Source organism: Ascidiella aspersa, chromosome 2, assembly GCF_963924565.1.
Source record: "Ascidiella aspersa chromosome 2, kaAscAspe10.2, whole genome shotgun sequence".
NCBI classification, from domain to species: domain Eukaryota; kingdom Metazoa; phylum Chordata; class Ascidiacea; order Phlebobranchia; family Ascidiidae; genus Ascidiella; species Ascidiella aspersa.
Window position 1 is genome coordinate 6,887,686 of NC_139448.1, and position 19,228 is coordinate 6,906,913.

At 35.5% G+C, this 19,228-nt stretch overlaps 1 protein-coding gene across 1 annotated transcript; it reads left to right on the top strand.

The window, feature by feature from the left end:
* Nucleotides 1-10,156: 10,156 nt before the first annotated feature.
* On the top strand, nt 10,157-17,317 carry LOC146163339 (uncharacterized). Its single transcript, XM_083380448.1, has 9 exons — nt 10,157-10,364; nt 10,435-10,633; nt 12,292-12,384; nt 13,672-13,761; nt 14,176-14,207; nt 14,254-14,332; nt 14,939-14,988; nt 16,039-16,302; nt 17,001-17,317. Exons 1-9 carry the CDS (start codon nt 10,157-10,159, stop codon nt 17,315-17,317), a joined length of 1,332 nt encoding a protein of 443 aa, XP_083236574.1.
* Nucleotides 17,318-19,228: the final 1,911 nt, after the last annotated feature.

Genomic DNA, 19,228 nt, shown 5'->3' on the forward strand with positions numbered 1-19,228 from the left:
TTGCTCTTAAGTTATGTGAATTCAGCCATTATAGTAGTAGCATAGCATCTTATGAAATACATCGTAGCCGGATCTATTTGTTAAATAACTGCTCCAGCTCCATTGAAAATGCACGGCTCTGTGCTCCGGCTCCAAAGCCCTGCTAGCATCCCTGTACCAGCGTACCGCTGCCTATATAGTTCTTTCTTAATGATTAAACGTAACACGTCCTGCATTCTTCCCGGTCTGTATAATCTATTTAAACATTTCATTTAGGAAAAATACAACAACCTTTCGTCATATTAAATGTGTATGATTTGACTATTATTGAAATAAATTACATTCGATCATTGTCAGTTATTCACAGCTTTTGTGCTTTGAACACACTTCTTTCTCCAACGCATAGAGTATAGCCTAAATACGCTGTGAGCTAAACTAAAAATATATATACGGTATTGTTATTCTACGTAAAGTAGTATGCGCTTCCAGATTCCTTCCTACTCAAAGCCAAACAAAGCCGCACTTAAGCATTCGATGTAACCAATCAAGTACGAACTGGCCGAAATAGATATTTAGGCTTGGCAGATTTAATAACGTTCTAACTTTGCAGGGCATGAATTTTGTCTAAATACTATACATTATTTCGTAATGCATAATATTCGGCTTGTAGTTCTATTTATTCTACTGTGTGAAGCTTCCAATGTGACGTGGCATAAGTTTGACTACTCAGAATTTTATGTCGCCACCAACTCTTCAGCAAACTTCGATGGAGCACTTTTGTCTTGTACAGGCATGGGTGCGACTCTGGCCAAAGTCAACTCTTCAAACATTCAATTGTTTTCAGCAAGTTTAACAGGTATGTTGGCCTAAATATAATATTGATTAATACTTGACGAGGATTTTCGAAGCACCCTATAAATGTGTTTAGCACCAAGAAAGGGTCACTTCATTGGACTGAAGGGAGACCCATCACCTACTAACTTTACCTGGTTGGATGGTTCGATATTAACATGGTCTAATTGGAGAGGTGGTGAACCGAATAATCTATTGGTGTCTGGAAACGAGGATTGTGTTGTTATGGGAGCTCCATGGGATAGCGGATATAGTTTCCTCTGGAACGACTATCCATGTTACTTTTCAGTAGCATATATTTGTCAGAGAACCAATGGTAAATACTTGTATGTTGACAGTTTAAGAGCGGTTGTAGAATTTTTTAATTTGTTGCTGTAAGTGCCGAGGATTTTGAAATGAGGATTTTGTTGTTATGTAAGCTTCTCGGAATTCAACATTTACCAGGATGTTGAGTTAAACAATTTTCCTTGCAATTATGCACTTCGCTAAATATGCTTGAGTTTGGGAATAGCTATGGGTTGGCAATATGATGTTATTGTGACTAATTCCTTAAAGATATTTGCAAACGCATTAAGAGTTCCCAATGGCCAGTTTACAAAATGTAAGAACTACTAATGCCAACCCACTTATTTTGACTATTTAAAATTTAGTGTATATAACGAATATAAATACTGTTTTGTTACACTTCACTTGCAGTAAGTGTTAAACCGTGCTTCGAAAACTTTATACGATTTCTATTTAGGTTGATCTAGCATTTTGATAAAATCGTGCTACATTTAGGCTTAGGAACTCAATCAAACACAACAAATATTTCAACCTCTGGAACCGAAGCAGTAACAAGACTGAGGTTTAAAACAGCAACACCCACAGAAAACAACAAGGATGTGACGCAAACACATAAGACAACACTTGGTGTAGTGACAACGACTGTAGGTAAGTTAAACCTAATATTAAGAGTGGAACTTCTGCAATTGACAACAGGCCATGTAATATTGCTTATAAAATACCTCTATGAATTCTAGGTGATTGGACCTGCATTTATGCCTCTCTTCGCCTGCCCATGATAGATGTATAGAAAAAAATAAAATTCAAACTTGTTTTCTTCAAAAATGTCATATTAAGATTCTTATTCGTTTCTGTTAGGTTGTGCCACCAGTAGCCCCCAAACAATCGCGACCAACCAGCAGGAAAACAGCTCACCAGTAGTCTTAGGAGCATTGGTCGCTTCCATAATTTTCCATTTTCTTATCACTGTCATTGCTATCTACTACAGAAAGTTAGTTTTGCTATATAAAATGGACTAGTGGTTACGTTCGATAACTGTATAACTTTCACTTCATATTTCCTGCAGAAAATATTCTACCGCAAGTCAATCAGCAAGTGCATCATTTATTGGCACAGGTATGACCAAAAATTTAATATATATCCTATATCATAAAAACTTACCTATTGAATACAAATAAGCCAATGCAATGTTTATAGTAAATGGAAACCGTTACTAATGGACCATGCAGTAAAACTAAATTTAGATTTAATTTTCTGAATATTTTAAAACTTGACGTCTAGAATTGTAGCCATAGAAATAGATATCATACAAAAGGCATCTTAAACGTATTTTTATAATCATTACGAAAATGAACTTAAATGTTTGTTTATGTGCTTAATATCTGTTTTATACAGAGCGTCAGGCGACAGTTCAATATGTCAACGTTCACTTAGCTGTTGGAGAGAAACGACAGAGTCAGGATTGTGCTACAATCAATAACGACCCTCTGCAAAGCGGCCGCGTTACGTTCCAAAGCGTCACTCAATAAAAAAATAAATATAAAATTTCTTCTCCGATAAACAAAACCAAATATTTAAGTTCATTATAGATTTCTGATATACTGTTAGTCAAAGTTTTGGTAATTTTTGTTGATCGTTAACACCACGTGTCCTGACTTTTATGTTGAACATACCACGATTTAGAAAATAGAACCGAGATTTTAAATTGGGTTTCTTCTTACTACTACTTATATAGTTGTGAATTTTGCTTAAGCCTGAAAACATTGCAAATGAGATAAACATTATTAAATTGATAAGGTGATTGTCCAATAAACTGATCGGCATTCTTCGATCCGCTATTATAAACCACCTTTTCTTCACAGAAATATTTTTTTCTTATTCTTTAGTCAAACATGTCAAACATTTCGCTTGAAACACCAAACCAGTATTTTTCTTGCGTGAAAATTGAGTGATGCATTTTTGTGTTTAAAGTGCATTCTTCGTTAGTCCGTTGAATCGTTTGGTTACTTTTGGAAGTTGGCAACCATGTTTTTTGTCAACCTTAACTGTGTAAACTTTTTTCGCTTAGTATCCGCTTTTGGAGAGTCTGCTAAGCACAAAAAGCAACCCGAAAATATAGTTCATGTCACTCTAGCTATAATATGAAACATTTATTACAGTGACACAATTTGCATTGGTATGTATATACGCTTTTGCTCGAATACAGTTCCAAATTTGCATGACTGGTTGTAAGTTTTGTGTAGTGTGTTCGGCAAAGCAAACGCATTCCTTGTGTTTTTTTGGTTTTAAATCGCACAAGCAAACGTAACTTAAAGCTTAATCATTGCATTTCTATAATAGATTGATTACCCATACAAATGGGCAAATATGTAAAGGATTTTGGAACAGAAATACGGTGCCTCGAACTAGGGTCATGCTAAAATGTTTATTTGGTCCAGTATGTTCGAATTCCGTACTAATAAAGTCTGATTACCTAACAACTAGGGCTTCGGAGAAGGCGTAAATGTTAAATTTCTCTCCAGCTCCAAAGCACTTTTTTATAATAGGTTAGCTCCAGCTCCGCAGCTTATTGATTCCACTCAGCTCCAGCAAAAACCATCCACTGGGGTCTGTCAGTATATAGTCAGTATCATCGGTTGCAGCTGCTCTGCTCAGTCTGCTGTCAAATCCCCCAACAACTTGTTAGTTAGAAAGGGTGGCGCCAAAGAGTCAACAATTCTTAATTTTGTTAAGGGTTGCTGTGAATGTAAATTCAGCCATTGGTAGTAGCATAGCATCTTATGAAATACATCGGAGCCGAAGCTATTTTTCAAACAACTGCTCCAGCTCCTTCTACAGCTCCATTTAAAATGCACGGCTCTGTGCTCCGGCTACGAACCCTGCTAGAAACCCTGTACTAGTGTACCGCTTCCTACATAGTTCTGTTACAATGATCAGACATAACACAAGTATATTTTCTTAAATAATCGCGCTCTTGCTTGTGCATATACGAATCAATAGGCGTACATCATAATGGTTGTGGTCCTATATAGTCACATAATACACTTTTTGCATAATACAAATCAAGTAATACTCTGTAGTCTATAGCTTGTAAATTACCTGATATATAAAACAAAGGTCAATATTTATAGTGACTATATCCCTTTTGCAGTCTTTGTATAGGATCGTGCCTTCGAAACTTTGATTAACTTTCCGCAAATATATTTTTTAACTATACCGGTGCCGCTGCATTCAACAGTTTAAAAAACATGGCTTAAAACATATGCCAATTGCAAAGGAATATGGGTAAAGTCAAAAATGTCGGGTATACTTTACTCGATAGGTTCCGCCACCACGTTTTAAAGGTCTACAGGTGAGCCAGGAGGAAAAAGTTTACCAAACATTGGAATAAAACATGGAGCATGGAGTATTTCGACCAGCTTATGGCACGGAATTAATAGCGCTGCTTATACAGCTTATTACTGGATGATTGCAGCGGATAGCTTAATTTCCGTTTCTATATACAATACTTATGCTCTGTCATTTGTTAATTTGTTTTGTTTTAATCGAGTTGACGGATTAAGTGGATGATGCCCTGCTTTCCCGATCTGTATAATCTATTTCAACATTTCATTTAGCAAAAATACTACAACTTTTTGTCATATTAAATTTGTGTTATTTCACTGACCGTTATTGAAATAAATGGCATTCGATTAGTATCAGTTTATCAGTTTTTCACGGCCTTTGTGGTATAAAAACACTTCCTTCTCCAACGCATAGAGTATAGCCTACATACTCTGTGAGCGCAAATCAAATTATTTACGGCATTGTAGTTCTACGTAAAGTTGTAGGGCGGTTCCACATTTCTTCCTACTCAAAATCAAACAAAGCCTCACTTAAGCATGTGATCTAAGAAATCAAGCATCCACCTGGGCGAAATAGATATTTAAACTTGGCAGGTTTAATAATGTTCTATCTTTGCAGGCCACGAATTAATTCGAAATACGTTAGTTCGTAATGCATAATATCTGGCTGGTCGTTCTTTATATTCTACTGTGTGAGGCTTCCACTGTACCTTGGCATAAGTTAGACAACTTAGAATTTTATGTCGCCACCAACTCGTCAGCAAACTTCGATGGAGCACTTTCGTCTTGTAATAGCTTGGGGGCGACGCTGGCTAAAGTAAATTCTTCAAACATTTAATTATTTTTAGCAGATTTATCAGGTATGTAAATATAAATTATTTATAAATATTGACGAGGACTTTTGACGCTTATTTGTGTGTTTAGCTCCAAGCAAGGGCTACTACATCGGTCTAAAGAGGAACCCATCACCTACTAACTTTTCTTGGTTGGATGGTTCAAAGTTAACTTGGTCGAGTTGGCGAGGCGGTGAACCGAACAATCATGCAACAAGTGGAAACGAGGATTGTGTGGTTATAGGAGCTCCTTGGGATAATAAAACTGGCTTTCTCTGGAACGATTACCCTTGCGGCTTTTCAATAGGATACATTTGTCAGAGAACCATCGGTAAATACTTGCATGTTGACAGTTCAAGAGCGGTTAAGATTTATGTTTAGTAAGTTGTTGACCATAAATTTATTTAAAAAACAATCGATTTTTTTTTATAACGCTTTATACAAATAATTCAGTTCCCCGTATGTTTACGTCTATCAACTTTATAGTACCGTAAATAAAAATCGTGCATAGAACAACTTATTTGGTTATGATAAATTTTGCTTAGGGTATTTTTGGTTTGATAAAGAAAGTGTCTTTGCAGTAAAACTATTTGTAACAAAAGCATTTCTGGCTAATACAAATACTATATTTATTTTCAGCTACCAACGAAACGGCTCCAATCGATTCACAAACATCGGTTATATTGGGAGCAACATTAAGCTGTATTATTATTGTGCTTCTTATAATTTCAGCTGTCTTATTCTATAAGAGCTGGGTGTATGGTAAACAGCAGGCTTGGAAAGCTTGGTATCTTACGTACGATCATGTTGTAATATTCCAGGAAGCAGAATAAGCAGGCTTCAGACCGCCAACGTAATGAACCGACAGGTTGGTATGTTTGTTTATACGTTGAAAAAATAACACTACTCAGTTACAATATAACTGTTAATTACAATAAACGCCAATTGCCTGCTTACATAAAAGCGTTTAGGTCCATGTTACGTGCATCACATAAAACACCTCAATTAAGTAATTGCCAAAAGCCAAATCTTGGAGTTCGTATTATCTTTAAGTTATATACATTATACTTTTGTAAAAACATTAAGTTAAAAATGTTTGGGTTGCTCATAAAATGACGTCCAGTTTACAAGACGAGCGAAAACTTTTAAATTTGAATTAAGAGAATGTTTTAAAGTTGCAGAAGGAAAACAGCTCTTAATTAATAAAGCTTGATAGCGTTACTTAAAAGCACAATTTGGAGATGCTTGTCGCATAAAAACTACAATGCGTATTTTGTCGAATTTGTGATTTAGCGGCCATATAAATCGCATCTGCAATATGCTGCAAAATAGGTTAGGTTTACGATTAGTGCTGACATTTATTTTGACTCATGTAGAAGCAACAACTGACAACGCCCAAACAGCAAACCAGGAAGAAGAAAGGCGGCCACCAAGTGTGGAATACTCAACCTTAGCCGAAGCCCGACAGGATTTTTCTCAAAGTGTAACTTTAGAAGGCGAGAACGTCTATTCCCGACTCCAACGTGAAGCCCCTCCTTCCAAATCAACTAATCTTACAGAATATCATCCAAATACTAATCCTCAACTTCCCGCTGAACTACACAACGCCTATTACGTCACAGACGGAGGTATGACTATTTACTAGTGAATTCCAGACTATAAGTTGTTGTAGGCTGGACTTGCTGTACTACAAACCTGATTGATTATGCCAACTGATTAAGGTTGTAGCCTTTAGAAAAGCACTTAGTATATCGTGTCATTTTTTGTGAAATTAAAGGGTATTGCTGGATGCTCAAACCAGCGATAATTGAAAATTAATTCAACGTCATTTGAATTAAAATTCTAGTTCCGACATTCAACAATTGTGTTCAAGGGTTTTTTGTTCATATAAATTAGTTATAAGGCAATTTAAATCCCTTGATTATCTTTTATTGTGGTACAGTACAAACATCCGAATTCTCCGGTTCAAAGGCTGAACCCTTGACGAATTCAAGCAATATTCCCGGAAAACCGCCAGTGCACGAAGTAACAGAGCAATGTGCTTCGCACGAAGTTTACGCGGCTGTCAGAAAAGGTTAGGAAATTCACTAAATTTCGAGAAGTTAGCGAGTTCAAAAACTACAAACAGCAACCCAGGGTTGGCAGATTGCCAATTAACGGCCAAAACCGAGATTTTTTTTAGAATGCGCTTGGCCGAAGATATTTCTCTTGCCCTTTTGTCCGCTTTTTTCCTTTAATAGGCAAATTAACATTATAATATTTTGTTTATTAGTTTTTGCTAAAAGTCTGTGCGCTGGATAGTCGAAGCAATTACAAGGAATTTAATTCTCTAAAGTGAATGTTAAATGATGTTTGTGGACTTTAAGGCCGTATCTTGCACTTAAGCAGGTATGAGAACTTGTATTGTTGTTACAGTGGGAAATCGCAACAATTAGATGTTTATAATATGGCTGAAAAATATTCACATTTGTAAATTTTAGTATTTATTAACGTTTGTCGCCTTAAGTGTGAGTGATGAATACCTGAAACCAATTCGAGGGTGAGAGTTTCAGATCTCTGAAGTCTAATGTAAAACTTCGCGCGCCAAGCTCTGCGAGGTTACTAAAATAGCACATGTTATACTGTATATCAGGAGCAGTTCTAATCTTTGAAGCATTTTTTAACTGCCAAGCAAAACTCTAAATACAACCCCTCTCAAAGTGTATTGGGCTTTAACAAATAATTTAACCGTTGTCGTATCAGATTTGTCCTTTTATTTAAATTTAGCTGCTGGTCACCTTGCAAACTCCAGCGCAAAGCAAAACAATTTAAAGCAATTTTTAACTTTAGCATAGCCATGTATCATACTTATTGTGTCATTTACATGTCTGCTGTGACATTATTTTTTTACCAAAATTTAAACAACACTATAAATGGTACTCGAAACATAAAAAAAATTCTCCGAGTTTTATTGTTTCAACAGAACCAAGGAAAAGAAAGACCCAAAATAAAGACACAACCGACCAACAAACTTCATCTAAACCACACGACGTGGAACCAATATATACAGCTGTTAACAAGCAATAAATTGACACATGTACCAATTTTTAAATCAGTTATTTTTAGCTGTATAATGACAGCGTGTTGTTGTTGTGAATTGTTCTTCATTTGTTGTGTTTGAGACAAGGGCGATTTGTTTTTGTTGGTGAGTTAAGTGGGCAGCAAGCAAACTGTCTGTACACAGCGCTGTGTCTTTATTTTGACAGCACTATGCTGGAAAACCAAACAAAAACCCACACAGACTTTATAAACGCTATTCGATATAACAAATATTCGGCCGTCAGTTCAAACGGCAATTGGTGCCACAGTTAACGTGGATGTCAGCCTTTCTAAAAACCGTTCTTTATAGTTGCACTAACTCCACCTTAAACCAATCCTATTAAATGCAACTAGATTCATGTAGGAAAAGATTGTGCGAAATACAGTATATATGTAACAAAAGTTGGTTTTATATTGCAACATTATAAATGTAAAAATGAGAATCATTCCTAAGCGAACAATTGACACAATGTATTCAATAGATGTTACAATAAACGACGCTTTTAACGCTTAGCCTGATACAAGCAACACATTTCAATAAGGAACCTACACGTCAATGTTTTGTATAACGCATGAAAACAAATATTTCCGTACACTGTATTCTAATAAGATAATTAAAAATCAAATAAATTGTTATTGTTGGTCAATGAAGCAGGTTTAGCTGTCAGTGCAGGTCCGTAAAAGTCACATTCTTACATTTAATCTAAAGCAACATGGTTACGTATTCCAAATCGACATGCTTGCGTATTCTAAGCAGGCATACATCCATTTATACACACTTAGCCATACGCAGAAAACGAGTATTCTCATCACTTCGATAATATAATAAATGTAGCTGTTATACCCCTTTCAAAGCTTGGCCTAAAACAAACAAGGGATTGGAATTACAAACTCACAATTAGATGTTTTTTATGTAGCGCATGACTACAAAAACGCGTTAATTCAGAACACTGAATTCTGATTTAACATAATTGAAATGAATTATATTGTTATGTTTGATCACACCTAAAGAATTTTTCTTATCGCAGCTTCAGCCGTCAGTCTAGGTCTAGGTCGATAAAAAACATGCTTACGTATTGTATTACTTCAGACATATATCCAGCTATGACCACAATCCACATACGCAGAGCACGTATATTCTTTAGTACCGCGGTACGTTTACTTTAGAAAAGGAAGCGGTTGAAAGCTATTGCTTCAGTTTGTTTAGGCACCACGCCTCACAACTACCAGGTTGATTTCAGAAGGTTATGCTTGTACAAGAGTTTGTGTGAACGATTGTTTACGGAGGACTACAAATGACTAGATAAACGATAGAAAAACACACGGCAACCAGTTTTTTGTCTATTCTTGTTTAAAGTTTTAGATTAGGATGTAGGGCATACATAAGTGAGTGCAAAGTTTTGGAGTGTAAGGTTCAGGCGTTATATTTATTTATCAGAATACATTCGTATATATAACGCATTGCTGGTAAGATGAATTGATGAGTAAAACGAAGAAAAAATGATTCAACTTAGTCAGCTGGCTCAATATTTCAGTGGAAATTGCTGCATTAAGAAATAAGGCATTCGGTTTGTTTGCCACGTTTGGCTCATTTGGGGCTATGTACTCTTTTTTAGCATAACTTTGAAATACATTTGGTGGCGTAATTAGTATTCCGGAGCCTTTGCCACTGTAGTGAAGAAATGTCCTGTATTATAGAGCAGTGGGTGGCTTAAGTTTTGTCTCTGTTTGCAGAATTGTTTTTGCCTCTTTTATAACTTCTTATTAGATTAAAATTAATGGACGATGCGCGTCGTTTTGACATTAGTTGCGTGTTTCCTTCTGAGTGAAACAACAGCTGTTACTTGGCACCAGTTAAACGAGAAGGAATACTACATTGCTGCAACCGAGTCAACAAATTTTAATGGAGCACGTACCGCTTGTGGTAAGCTGAACGCGACTTTGGCAACAGTCAACTCTTCATCGATTCAGAATTTTCTGACAAATTTTACAGGTTTGTGACTAAAACTTTTACTTGGTTGTAGTTTTACATCGTTTGTGGCTTACACAACGTTTGTTTTCAGTTCCAGGGGGATTTTACATCGGTTTGAAGCGGACAAAAGGTAGTGAATTCCAATGGCTGGATGGAACAGCTTTGATGTATAAGTCATGGGGAAATCAGCAACCTGACAACCACGATGGAAATGAGAAGTGCGTCACCATGGGTATTTCCTGGAGTAGCAATTTACTGTGGTATGACATTCCTTGCAGCAACACATTCGGGTACATTTGCCAGAGAAACATTGGTAAGTGCACAATCCTGTATTTTGCCATAAACTCGACTTAAAAATTAGTAACAAATGTCGTGTTATTATGTCTTTACATATCACTTACCTGACCTGTATAATATGTTAGTTTTTTCTATATATTTTCCAAACTTGTAAACTTGCCGATACGGATATGGAAACTCCACCACACGCTACACAAAGTTTTACATTTTTTCGTTTTGTCAGGAACGAACCGTTTTAAACTGACCCCATTCAGCAATCAGCATAGTGATACAGAAATCAAGTGTAAACACATAAAGCCCCATTGGTTTTAAAACAATTCTTTTAAAGTGATAAGATATCATACAAAGAAAAATAAGATTAACATCAACATATGCGTTTATGTTTTTGAAAGCCAAACTATATAAAGTCCTGTCCCCACACAACCTGGTCCGTCCCTGACCCTACGTAATCTATGTCATATTTCAAAGCTAAAAAAACTAACCGTACAATTAAACAGGGCGTCAGTATCCCAAAGTCATTAATATTTGTGTTGCGCTGATGTATAGTTTCCCGCTTAATAATATGTATTGATTTAATTCACTCACAATTGCCAACGTGTGTGCTTATTCTTTATATGCTATTTCACCTATATTGACTTTTCTCCATTCGGAAGTAAAAAAATGTGTCACAACACAAACAGCCAAAGCGGAATTGTAACAAACATATTGATCTCTCTAATAGCATGTAATACAAGTTAAGGCAACAAAAATAAGAACTAATATAAGGTAATCCAATTAAGACAACAAAATAAGTGCTTTTCCGTAACAAGGAATTATCTCTATGTGTGTGTCTTGCTTCCCGTGAGTAGTGCTAACATTATAGTAATGAACCATTTACATATACCAAAGTAAGTGTCGTTTGGCCGTTTAAACTATTAAGCCTGGTGGTTTCTAAAGTAGAGTTACACTACGGAAAGTCGCATAAGATTAACTGCTCTGTTGTTCAATCGCCTGATTAATGGAGCGCCTGACGTTAGTGTCGCGTGACGTTGCTTTAAAATAATTCCGCATATTTTGGGGAATAGGATGCTGTTTTCCGTTTAGAATTTAAGTAGCATTCTAAAGTTCAGCTGACAATAAACGAGATTGAAACAGCACAATAACTATGCAACAAGGTTAAATTGTTTTAATGTTTGGCTCTTTTATTGTACAAAAAAATTGTATCAACCGACAGAGCAAAACTTGGAATCCTAATGAATTTGAAATATTTCTCGGCACGTTTAGGCGTTAAAACATGGCATCTCGCTTTGCAATATAAAATTGAAGCAGCAACCGTATAAACTGTGATTTAAAACTTGGACGATACATTTGCCAGAGATTTATTGGTGGGTTTAGGCTATATTAATCATTTATATGCAACTACTGAAGACAACATTAATGAAATCTGTATAGCTTACCAGTAGGTCAAAATAATCTTTTCATTTTATAATTTATCATAACCCTGTTAACGTTTGGTTTTAATTTATTCCTTTACTAATTTCATCATATTTAACACGGAAATCCGACGTTATGTAGCAGGTTTTCATTTTTTGCCCAACAAAATGTTTTTGAATTCCAGCACCGTAATGTAAGCGAGCATAGGCGACCGTATTATTTTTTCCTTTTAACGCAGAAATTCCTACGACGGTTCTTCCGACTACACATATAGCTACAACAACATCAACAACAACAACAACACTCACTCTCAAACCACAAACGAGCGCAGGTTTGAATCTGAACAGTTTTATGTACTGCTAACTACTTTAACTGCAGTGAAAAAACGAACAGGAAGCGATAACAGCAATAATCCTTAAGGTTTTTGTCATTTTTGTAATTGAAATGCCTTGTGGTTTGTGACAGCTTTGTGATTCGAATTAAGTCCATCATGTTGATAGAAATGGCTACCACATAATAAAACATGTGAACATCTAGTTAAAATAGATTTATTAACAAAAAGTCGATATTTTAAGGAAAATTACAAAGTGTTAATTTTTAGTCTGCGATGGTTTCCGGTGTGCTTACTCCTATTAAGCAAACCGGTGTGTTTACTGACTATACCTGTTGACTAATTTCCATTAGGAAGTAAAAACATTTGTCACAACCCAAACAGCCACAGCGCAATGACTATAAGTGTATACACATGATAACAAACATATTGATCTATATAGTCAGAGGTAATACGAGTTTAAGTCAACAAAAATAAGAACTAATATAAGGTAATACCAATTAAGACAACAAAACAAGTGCTTTTCCGTAACAAGGAATTATCTCTATGTGTGTGTCTTGTTTCCCGTGAGTAGTACTAACATTGCAGTAATGAACCATTTACATATACCAAAGTAAGTGTCGTTTGGCCGTTCAAACTATTAAGCCTCGTGGTTTCTACAGTAGAGTTACACTCCGGAAAGTCGCATAAGATTAACTGCTCTATTGTTCAATCGCCTGATTAATGGAGCGCCTAACGTTAGTGTCGCGTGACGTTGCTGTAAAATAATTCCGCATATTTTGGGGAAAAGGATACTGTTTTCCGTTTAGAATTTAAGTAGCATTCTAAAGTTCTGCTGACAATAAACGAGATTGCAACAGCACAATAACTATGCAACAAGGTTAAATTTTCTTAATGTTTGAATCTTTTATTGTACAAAAAAATTGTATCAACCGACAGAGCAAAACTTGGAATCCTAATGAATTTGAAATATTTCTCGGTACTTTTAAGCGTTAAAACATGGCATCTCGCTTTGCAATATAAAATTGAAGCAGCAACGGTATCAACTGTGATTTAAAACTTGGACGATACATTTGCCAGAGATCTATTGGTGGGTTTAGGCTATATTAATCATTTATATGCAACTACTGAAGACAGCATTAATGAAATCTGTATAGCTTACCAGTAGGTCAAAATAATCTTTTCATTTTATAATTTATCATAACCCTGTTAACGTTTGGTTTTAATTTGTTCCTTTACTATGTGAGCGAGCATATGCGACCGTATTATTTTTTCCTTTTAACGCAGAAATTCCTACGACGGTTCTTCCGACTACACATATAGCTACAACAACATCAACAACAACAACACTCACTCTCAAAACACAAACGAGCGCAGGTTTGAATCTGAACAGTTTTTGTACTGCTAACTACTTTAGCTGCAGTGAAAAAACAAACAGGAAGCGATAACAGCAATAATCCTTAAGGTTTTTGTCACTTTTGTAATTAAAATGCCTTGTGGTTTGTGACACCTTTGTAATTCGAATTAGGTCCATCCTGTTGATAGAAATGGCTACCACAGAATAAAACATGTGAACATCTAGTAAAAATAGATTTTTTAACAAAAAGTCGATATTTTAAGGAAAATTACAAAGTGTTAATTTCTAGTGTGCAATGGTTTTCGGTGTGCTTACTCCTATTAAGCAAATCTGTGAAGCTTTTAAGACGGTGTGGTTGGTGTACAGCATAACTGAGCCCCTATCGCTAAATATTGCTTAAATGCTGTTAACCATGTCAAAATCTTTATTATCAGGGTAACTGTTTCGTATATTTTAACAATACCAAGTAATAATACAAAATTGGTTCAAACTTATCAATATTTTGTTCTCAGTTTCGTTGCCAATCGTGATTGGTGCAGCGGGAGGTGGCCTTCTTCTGATTTGCCTCATCGTGTTCGTCATACTTATGATGTAAGACATGAAAAGATATTTTTTGAGTACATGATATGTTATACATTAAGGGCGTATCTTTAACGAAACCGTTGTCATCAGGTTTCGGCATGTCGATCACTTCTCTGCTGACTCGTATAAAATAAGTATATTACTTTCGACAAAGTCTGACCCTGTGTTTCATTCTGGTTTTTTAAGCTTTAAATTTTACTTCCTTGTGCTAAATGTTAGAACGTACGGTACACCAAGGTGGTTGTCTAATAATCTCAAACCAAATCGATTTCTTTTCTGAATTTGCATTACATATTATGTTTATAATGTAACTACCCACTTCGGATTTCGGATTAAATTTTAAGTTTTTTTTTACTTAAAAACGGCCTACCTTATCCCTGGATTTCTCAACTAAGCAATAAAGGTTTACAATGACCAGTGATGTTATTGGTTTTATTGATGGAGTTTGTAGTGTTTAAAAGGCAATAAAAATGATGAAAATGGCAAATAGGTCAGTTACTTGTTTTGCGTTTTAAATGTCTAGAATTATTTTTATATAAATAAGCAACGTTTTCATGAACGACAATGGGTTGTGAGGCCTTGTCGTATATATACTAAATAATATTTACTTTTTAGATGTCGACGTCGGACTACCAAACCGTCGTCCATGAATGAATGTCTAACAGGTATTTTGCATAAAATAACGCGTTTTGCGAATTAAACTAATGAAGCGACCGGGCTTTGTACAAACATTTTGCAAATACAAATCAGTGTTTGGTGTTTTAAATGACCAAAGCCGTTTGTAAAACTTCCACAAGTCTTCGAAATATATTGTTTTAGAAACTAGTTATTTCGACCATACGTTTGCAAAATCCAAATAACCAAAGGCCAGAAACTGCACTTCACGCGAAACAGTACGGCTTATTTGAGCTTAGACGCGTAGACCCTCAACAACTTCCGTGTAGGTGGCGTAACTGTATAGTCAGTAAATCTCTAGTCAACTTAGCGACGGCGCGCTAAGCACTTTGGTACTGTTTTATGGAATAACAGCTCTCCGAACTAACCGCGTTAAGTTGCCTTTGATGGCCTCTCTAGGCTGAAATTGCTGTCCTGGTAATTTGAATTCTTTCTTTGTACGTTGAAACAGTTTGTTTTTGCGAACGCATAAATCTGTTTGTAATGCGCATAAAAAATTGTAAAGTCTTGTGTATAAGCTTTGCTGTTTCTGCATTTTGCCGAAAAGCATAAAAATCACATGAATAGAAAAAAATTATACTTTGAACTGATGAAGCACGGTTGTACGAAAGCTGGTCGAGAATTCAATACAATTTGTCTTTATATAGTGTCACCTTATTACAGTATTTAGCATAATACATGTAGGACCATTTACAAAAATAGAATTATTATTAGTGCAAACGGATTCAACACAGTACATGCTATCGGTCGATAATTTTACCAACAAAGTGTGAAATATTACTTTGATATTTTCTTGACGTTTGTCTGGAACGTTTAATCTTTACGCCCAAAACAAATTGAATTACATTTTGGATCAATAAACCCCCTCCCAAATATACTTGTTTACAATGCTTTTATAAATACAATGAAACATAAGTTATGTAGTCAGCTAATGTTTGGTTTAACGACTTTCGTGAAACCCGACAAAAATTAGTATGAAAACAAAAGGCAGAAAATAGTACAAAATTTGTTGGAACTATAGAAAAGCATTTTTTCGTTAGACCAACCGGATGCAATCTACAACGCGGTAGATGCCAGCGGGGAAGATGGAAGGCCTGAGAACAACTATACCCTCGACGAGTCCAATTCTGTTGGTCTGCAAAGAAGAGCGGATCCCAGGACAGACGAAGGCTACAGCTCGCTTGAGATTGTAAGACCTGGCGAATCGGCATACGACTCGAATGTCCAATACAGCTCTATCAACACAACAGAGAGAAAGCCTTTAGGGCCTGACCAGGATGCGGTCTATTCTGCTGTGAACAAAGGTAAAATGGCTAACTTTTGTAGAAGTGGGTCCTAATAAAATATATACAATATATATATATGTATATATATATGTTGTATTTCAATTAGCAGAAGCCTAATATTTTCTCTCGATAGCAAAACCGATATTTTTGGTAAAAATAACTATATTTATTATTAAGCAAAATAGATGAAATTGAAATGTACAAACGTATTGTTTTCTAGGATATATAAGAAATAAATTTTCCTTAGCCTATCGAGGTTTAGTTTTTTCTTCAGTTAACAGCGTACCATGTTTAATAACTGTAACTTTTAGACTAAAATCAATGCATTCTAACGCAAATTAGAGGTAAAATTGTTATATAAATTTGCTATTAAGTCTGTGGTGTACCATACTATGGTATCCTACTAGTTGAGTATGCTATACTATCGTATAACATATATCTATATACTGCCATTTGGCATCTCATATTGGCTCTGATTTTAATTGTATTTCCTCAATGCAAGAAATAATCAATCAATTATTGAATATCTCTAATTGATTAATTGAAATTATAGCCTATTTATATAAGCCTTTGTTTTAAAATGTTCTTTTTTTTTTCAAACAACATACTCATAACAGTAACACCCGAACCATTTAAAAATACAAACCTTTAGTAAGAATTTTTAAATGATATATATATATCAACTGTTAATAAACGGCGCCAAAACTTTTCGTCAGAAACAAAGAAAAAGTCCAATGAAAAGGAAACTGTGGCTAACCCGCTTTACGGAGAAACGAACAGTTACACTGAGAAGGAAACTGTGGCTAACCCGCTTTACGGAGAAACGAACAGTAACACTGAGAAGGAAACTGTGGCTAACCCGCTTTACGGAAAAACGAACAGTTACACAGAGAAGGAAACTGTGGCTAACCCTCTTTACGGAGACACGAGCCCCTCCTCGGAGAAGGAAACTGTTGCCAACCCTCTCTATGCTTCCTCCAACCACGAGCAGCATTCAACGCCTGATGATTTGTACTCGCAAGTAAAAAAGTGATAAAACACCTATTTTGCGATTTCTCATAAAGTTCCTTTGTGATACGTAATAAGAATATCAAAGTCCATACACACACACGCATATATGATATAAACACTAATAATCAGGGGCTCTTTCTATGTTCAAAATGAATATAGAGTTATTCCAAACGTCAAAATGCTACCTACTTTTGTTTGGGCTTTGATTTTATTACTACGTCCATCTACAACCTCCAACCATTACTTATCTTAAGAGTTATTCCAAACGTCAAAATGCTCCCTCTTTTTGTATGGGCTTTGGTATTCTTATCACGTGCTACTACAACCTTCAACTATTATGCTGCAAAGTTTTGTTGCAATCTTTTTTAGTTTTCCCTTATGTTTAACCATCATCGAAACATTTAGTGCAACGTAACGGTAAATCTGGAATGCTGACAGTAAACACTGTCAAATTTCGTTCATGAGTATTGTTGCACCCAAGTCAAGTATTGTTTAGAAATATAGTGTTGAACACCAAATCACCGCAACTAAAATTGCATGGGAGTTTTACTTGTGTCTTGCAATGCACTTGAGTAATTCGATGCTTCGCAGAAACATTTGGTAATACTATATGGAGAAACCGCAAGTGGGCTTCTTTCCAATTAAACATCTTTTAGGGTTTTTTAACATCGGGTATGGTTGGGATTATGTGAGATTATAACAAATCAATTTGTCATAAATCTGGTTTCACTGGCACAAAAACATTACACTAGCCCGCTGTCTTTAGCGTAAAATCCATTACAGGAGATATTAAGCGATTTTTCAATGTCTGTAACGTATTGCTTGCATTATTCTTGTACTGTGATATAAAATTACTGTATTTTGTCAAGTTATTGCATTACCGTTATTTTATAAATTTTTTATTTTTTAGTATTTTTTTTTCAACATATTCTTGCGGTGATCTATTGTGTTCTTCTTCACTTCGCCAAACATTGGTGAACAGTTAATCGATTTGTTTGTATTTGATTCAGCTTTACCATATTCTATTGCCTTTCGTCGCTTTACACTGCATTTTGTCCCTATCTGTTGTTTTTTATTTGTTCAGTGTTCGATTTCGCTTTTCACCAAACCGCAAACCTACTTCTAAACACACTTAGATTAACTTTTAGTCTAGTGTTACACTATTTTACAATTTTGTTGAGTGTTTTTGATTTCAATGATTTTATTTATCTATATTTTTAACACTGAACATATCCGCCGTATAACCGATTAGTGCGTTTTGGTTAAAAACAAGAAGGCAGATGTTTAATTTCTGAATGGTTGCCATAATTTAGTTAAGTTATAAGTTGATGTATTTAAAAAAAATAAATGAAAGGCAGGACGCATGGTTTGCTGGGCGTTTATTAAAGTCTACTAATACATTCCTAAAAAAACACGGAAATAATACATAAAGTAGTGTAATATAGCAAAGTATTCACCAACCAGACTATCTGATATTAATACATGCATTTCCAAAGACAAAGTGCACGTAGTACATTTAGGCAGCAATGAAACCTTTGCCTTATTATGTGCTAGTTCAAATGTTCGTATGTCAGAAAGGAAGAGCCATGGCGTGACTGTGTAGTGACGTTTACTCTACAGATACCGAGTATCTAAATTCCAGCTACCATAAGACGCTCTGCTTTCCGGGTGTATTCCATCACAGTCCTTGTAACGACTTAATGACTTTACATTATGACAACGAGTAGGTCCTATCATATTTTGTACTCTAATCAACGCAAAAGTTTAACTGCCTATACGTGTAAACGCCGCTCGCAGTTCAAAGCTTTTGCTACATTATCTGCGCTTTTACTTAAAACAGAAACTGAGGTACAAAACATGAAGCGTCTTTAGAAATTTGGTGCACAACATTGAACAAACAACCATTTCGCAATATTTATTTTCTTTTAATAAC

Excerpts from the sequence above, each read along its gene's own strand:
- LOC146163339 (XM_083380448.1), top strand. The coding sequence starts at position 10,157 with ATGCGCGTCGTTTTGACATTAGTTGCGTGTTTCCTTCTGAGTGAAACA. Across the intron at positions 10,365-10,434 it reads TTTTCTGACAAATTTTACAG|TTCCAGGGGGATTTTACATC; the intron begins GTTTGTGACTAA and ends GTTTGTTTTCAG. Across the intron at positions 14,333-14,938 it reads GTGTTCGTCATACTTATGAT|ATGTCGACGTCGGACTACCA; the intron begins GTAAGACATGAA and ends TTTACTTTTTAG.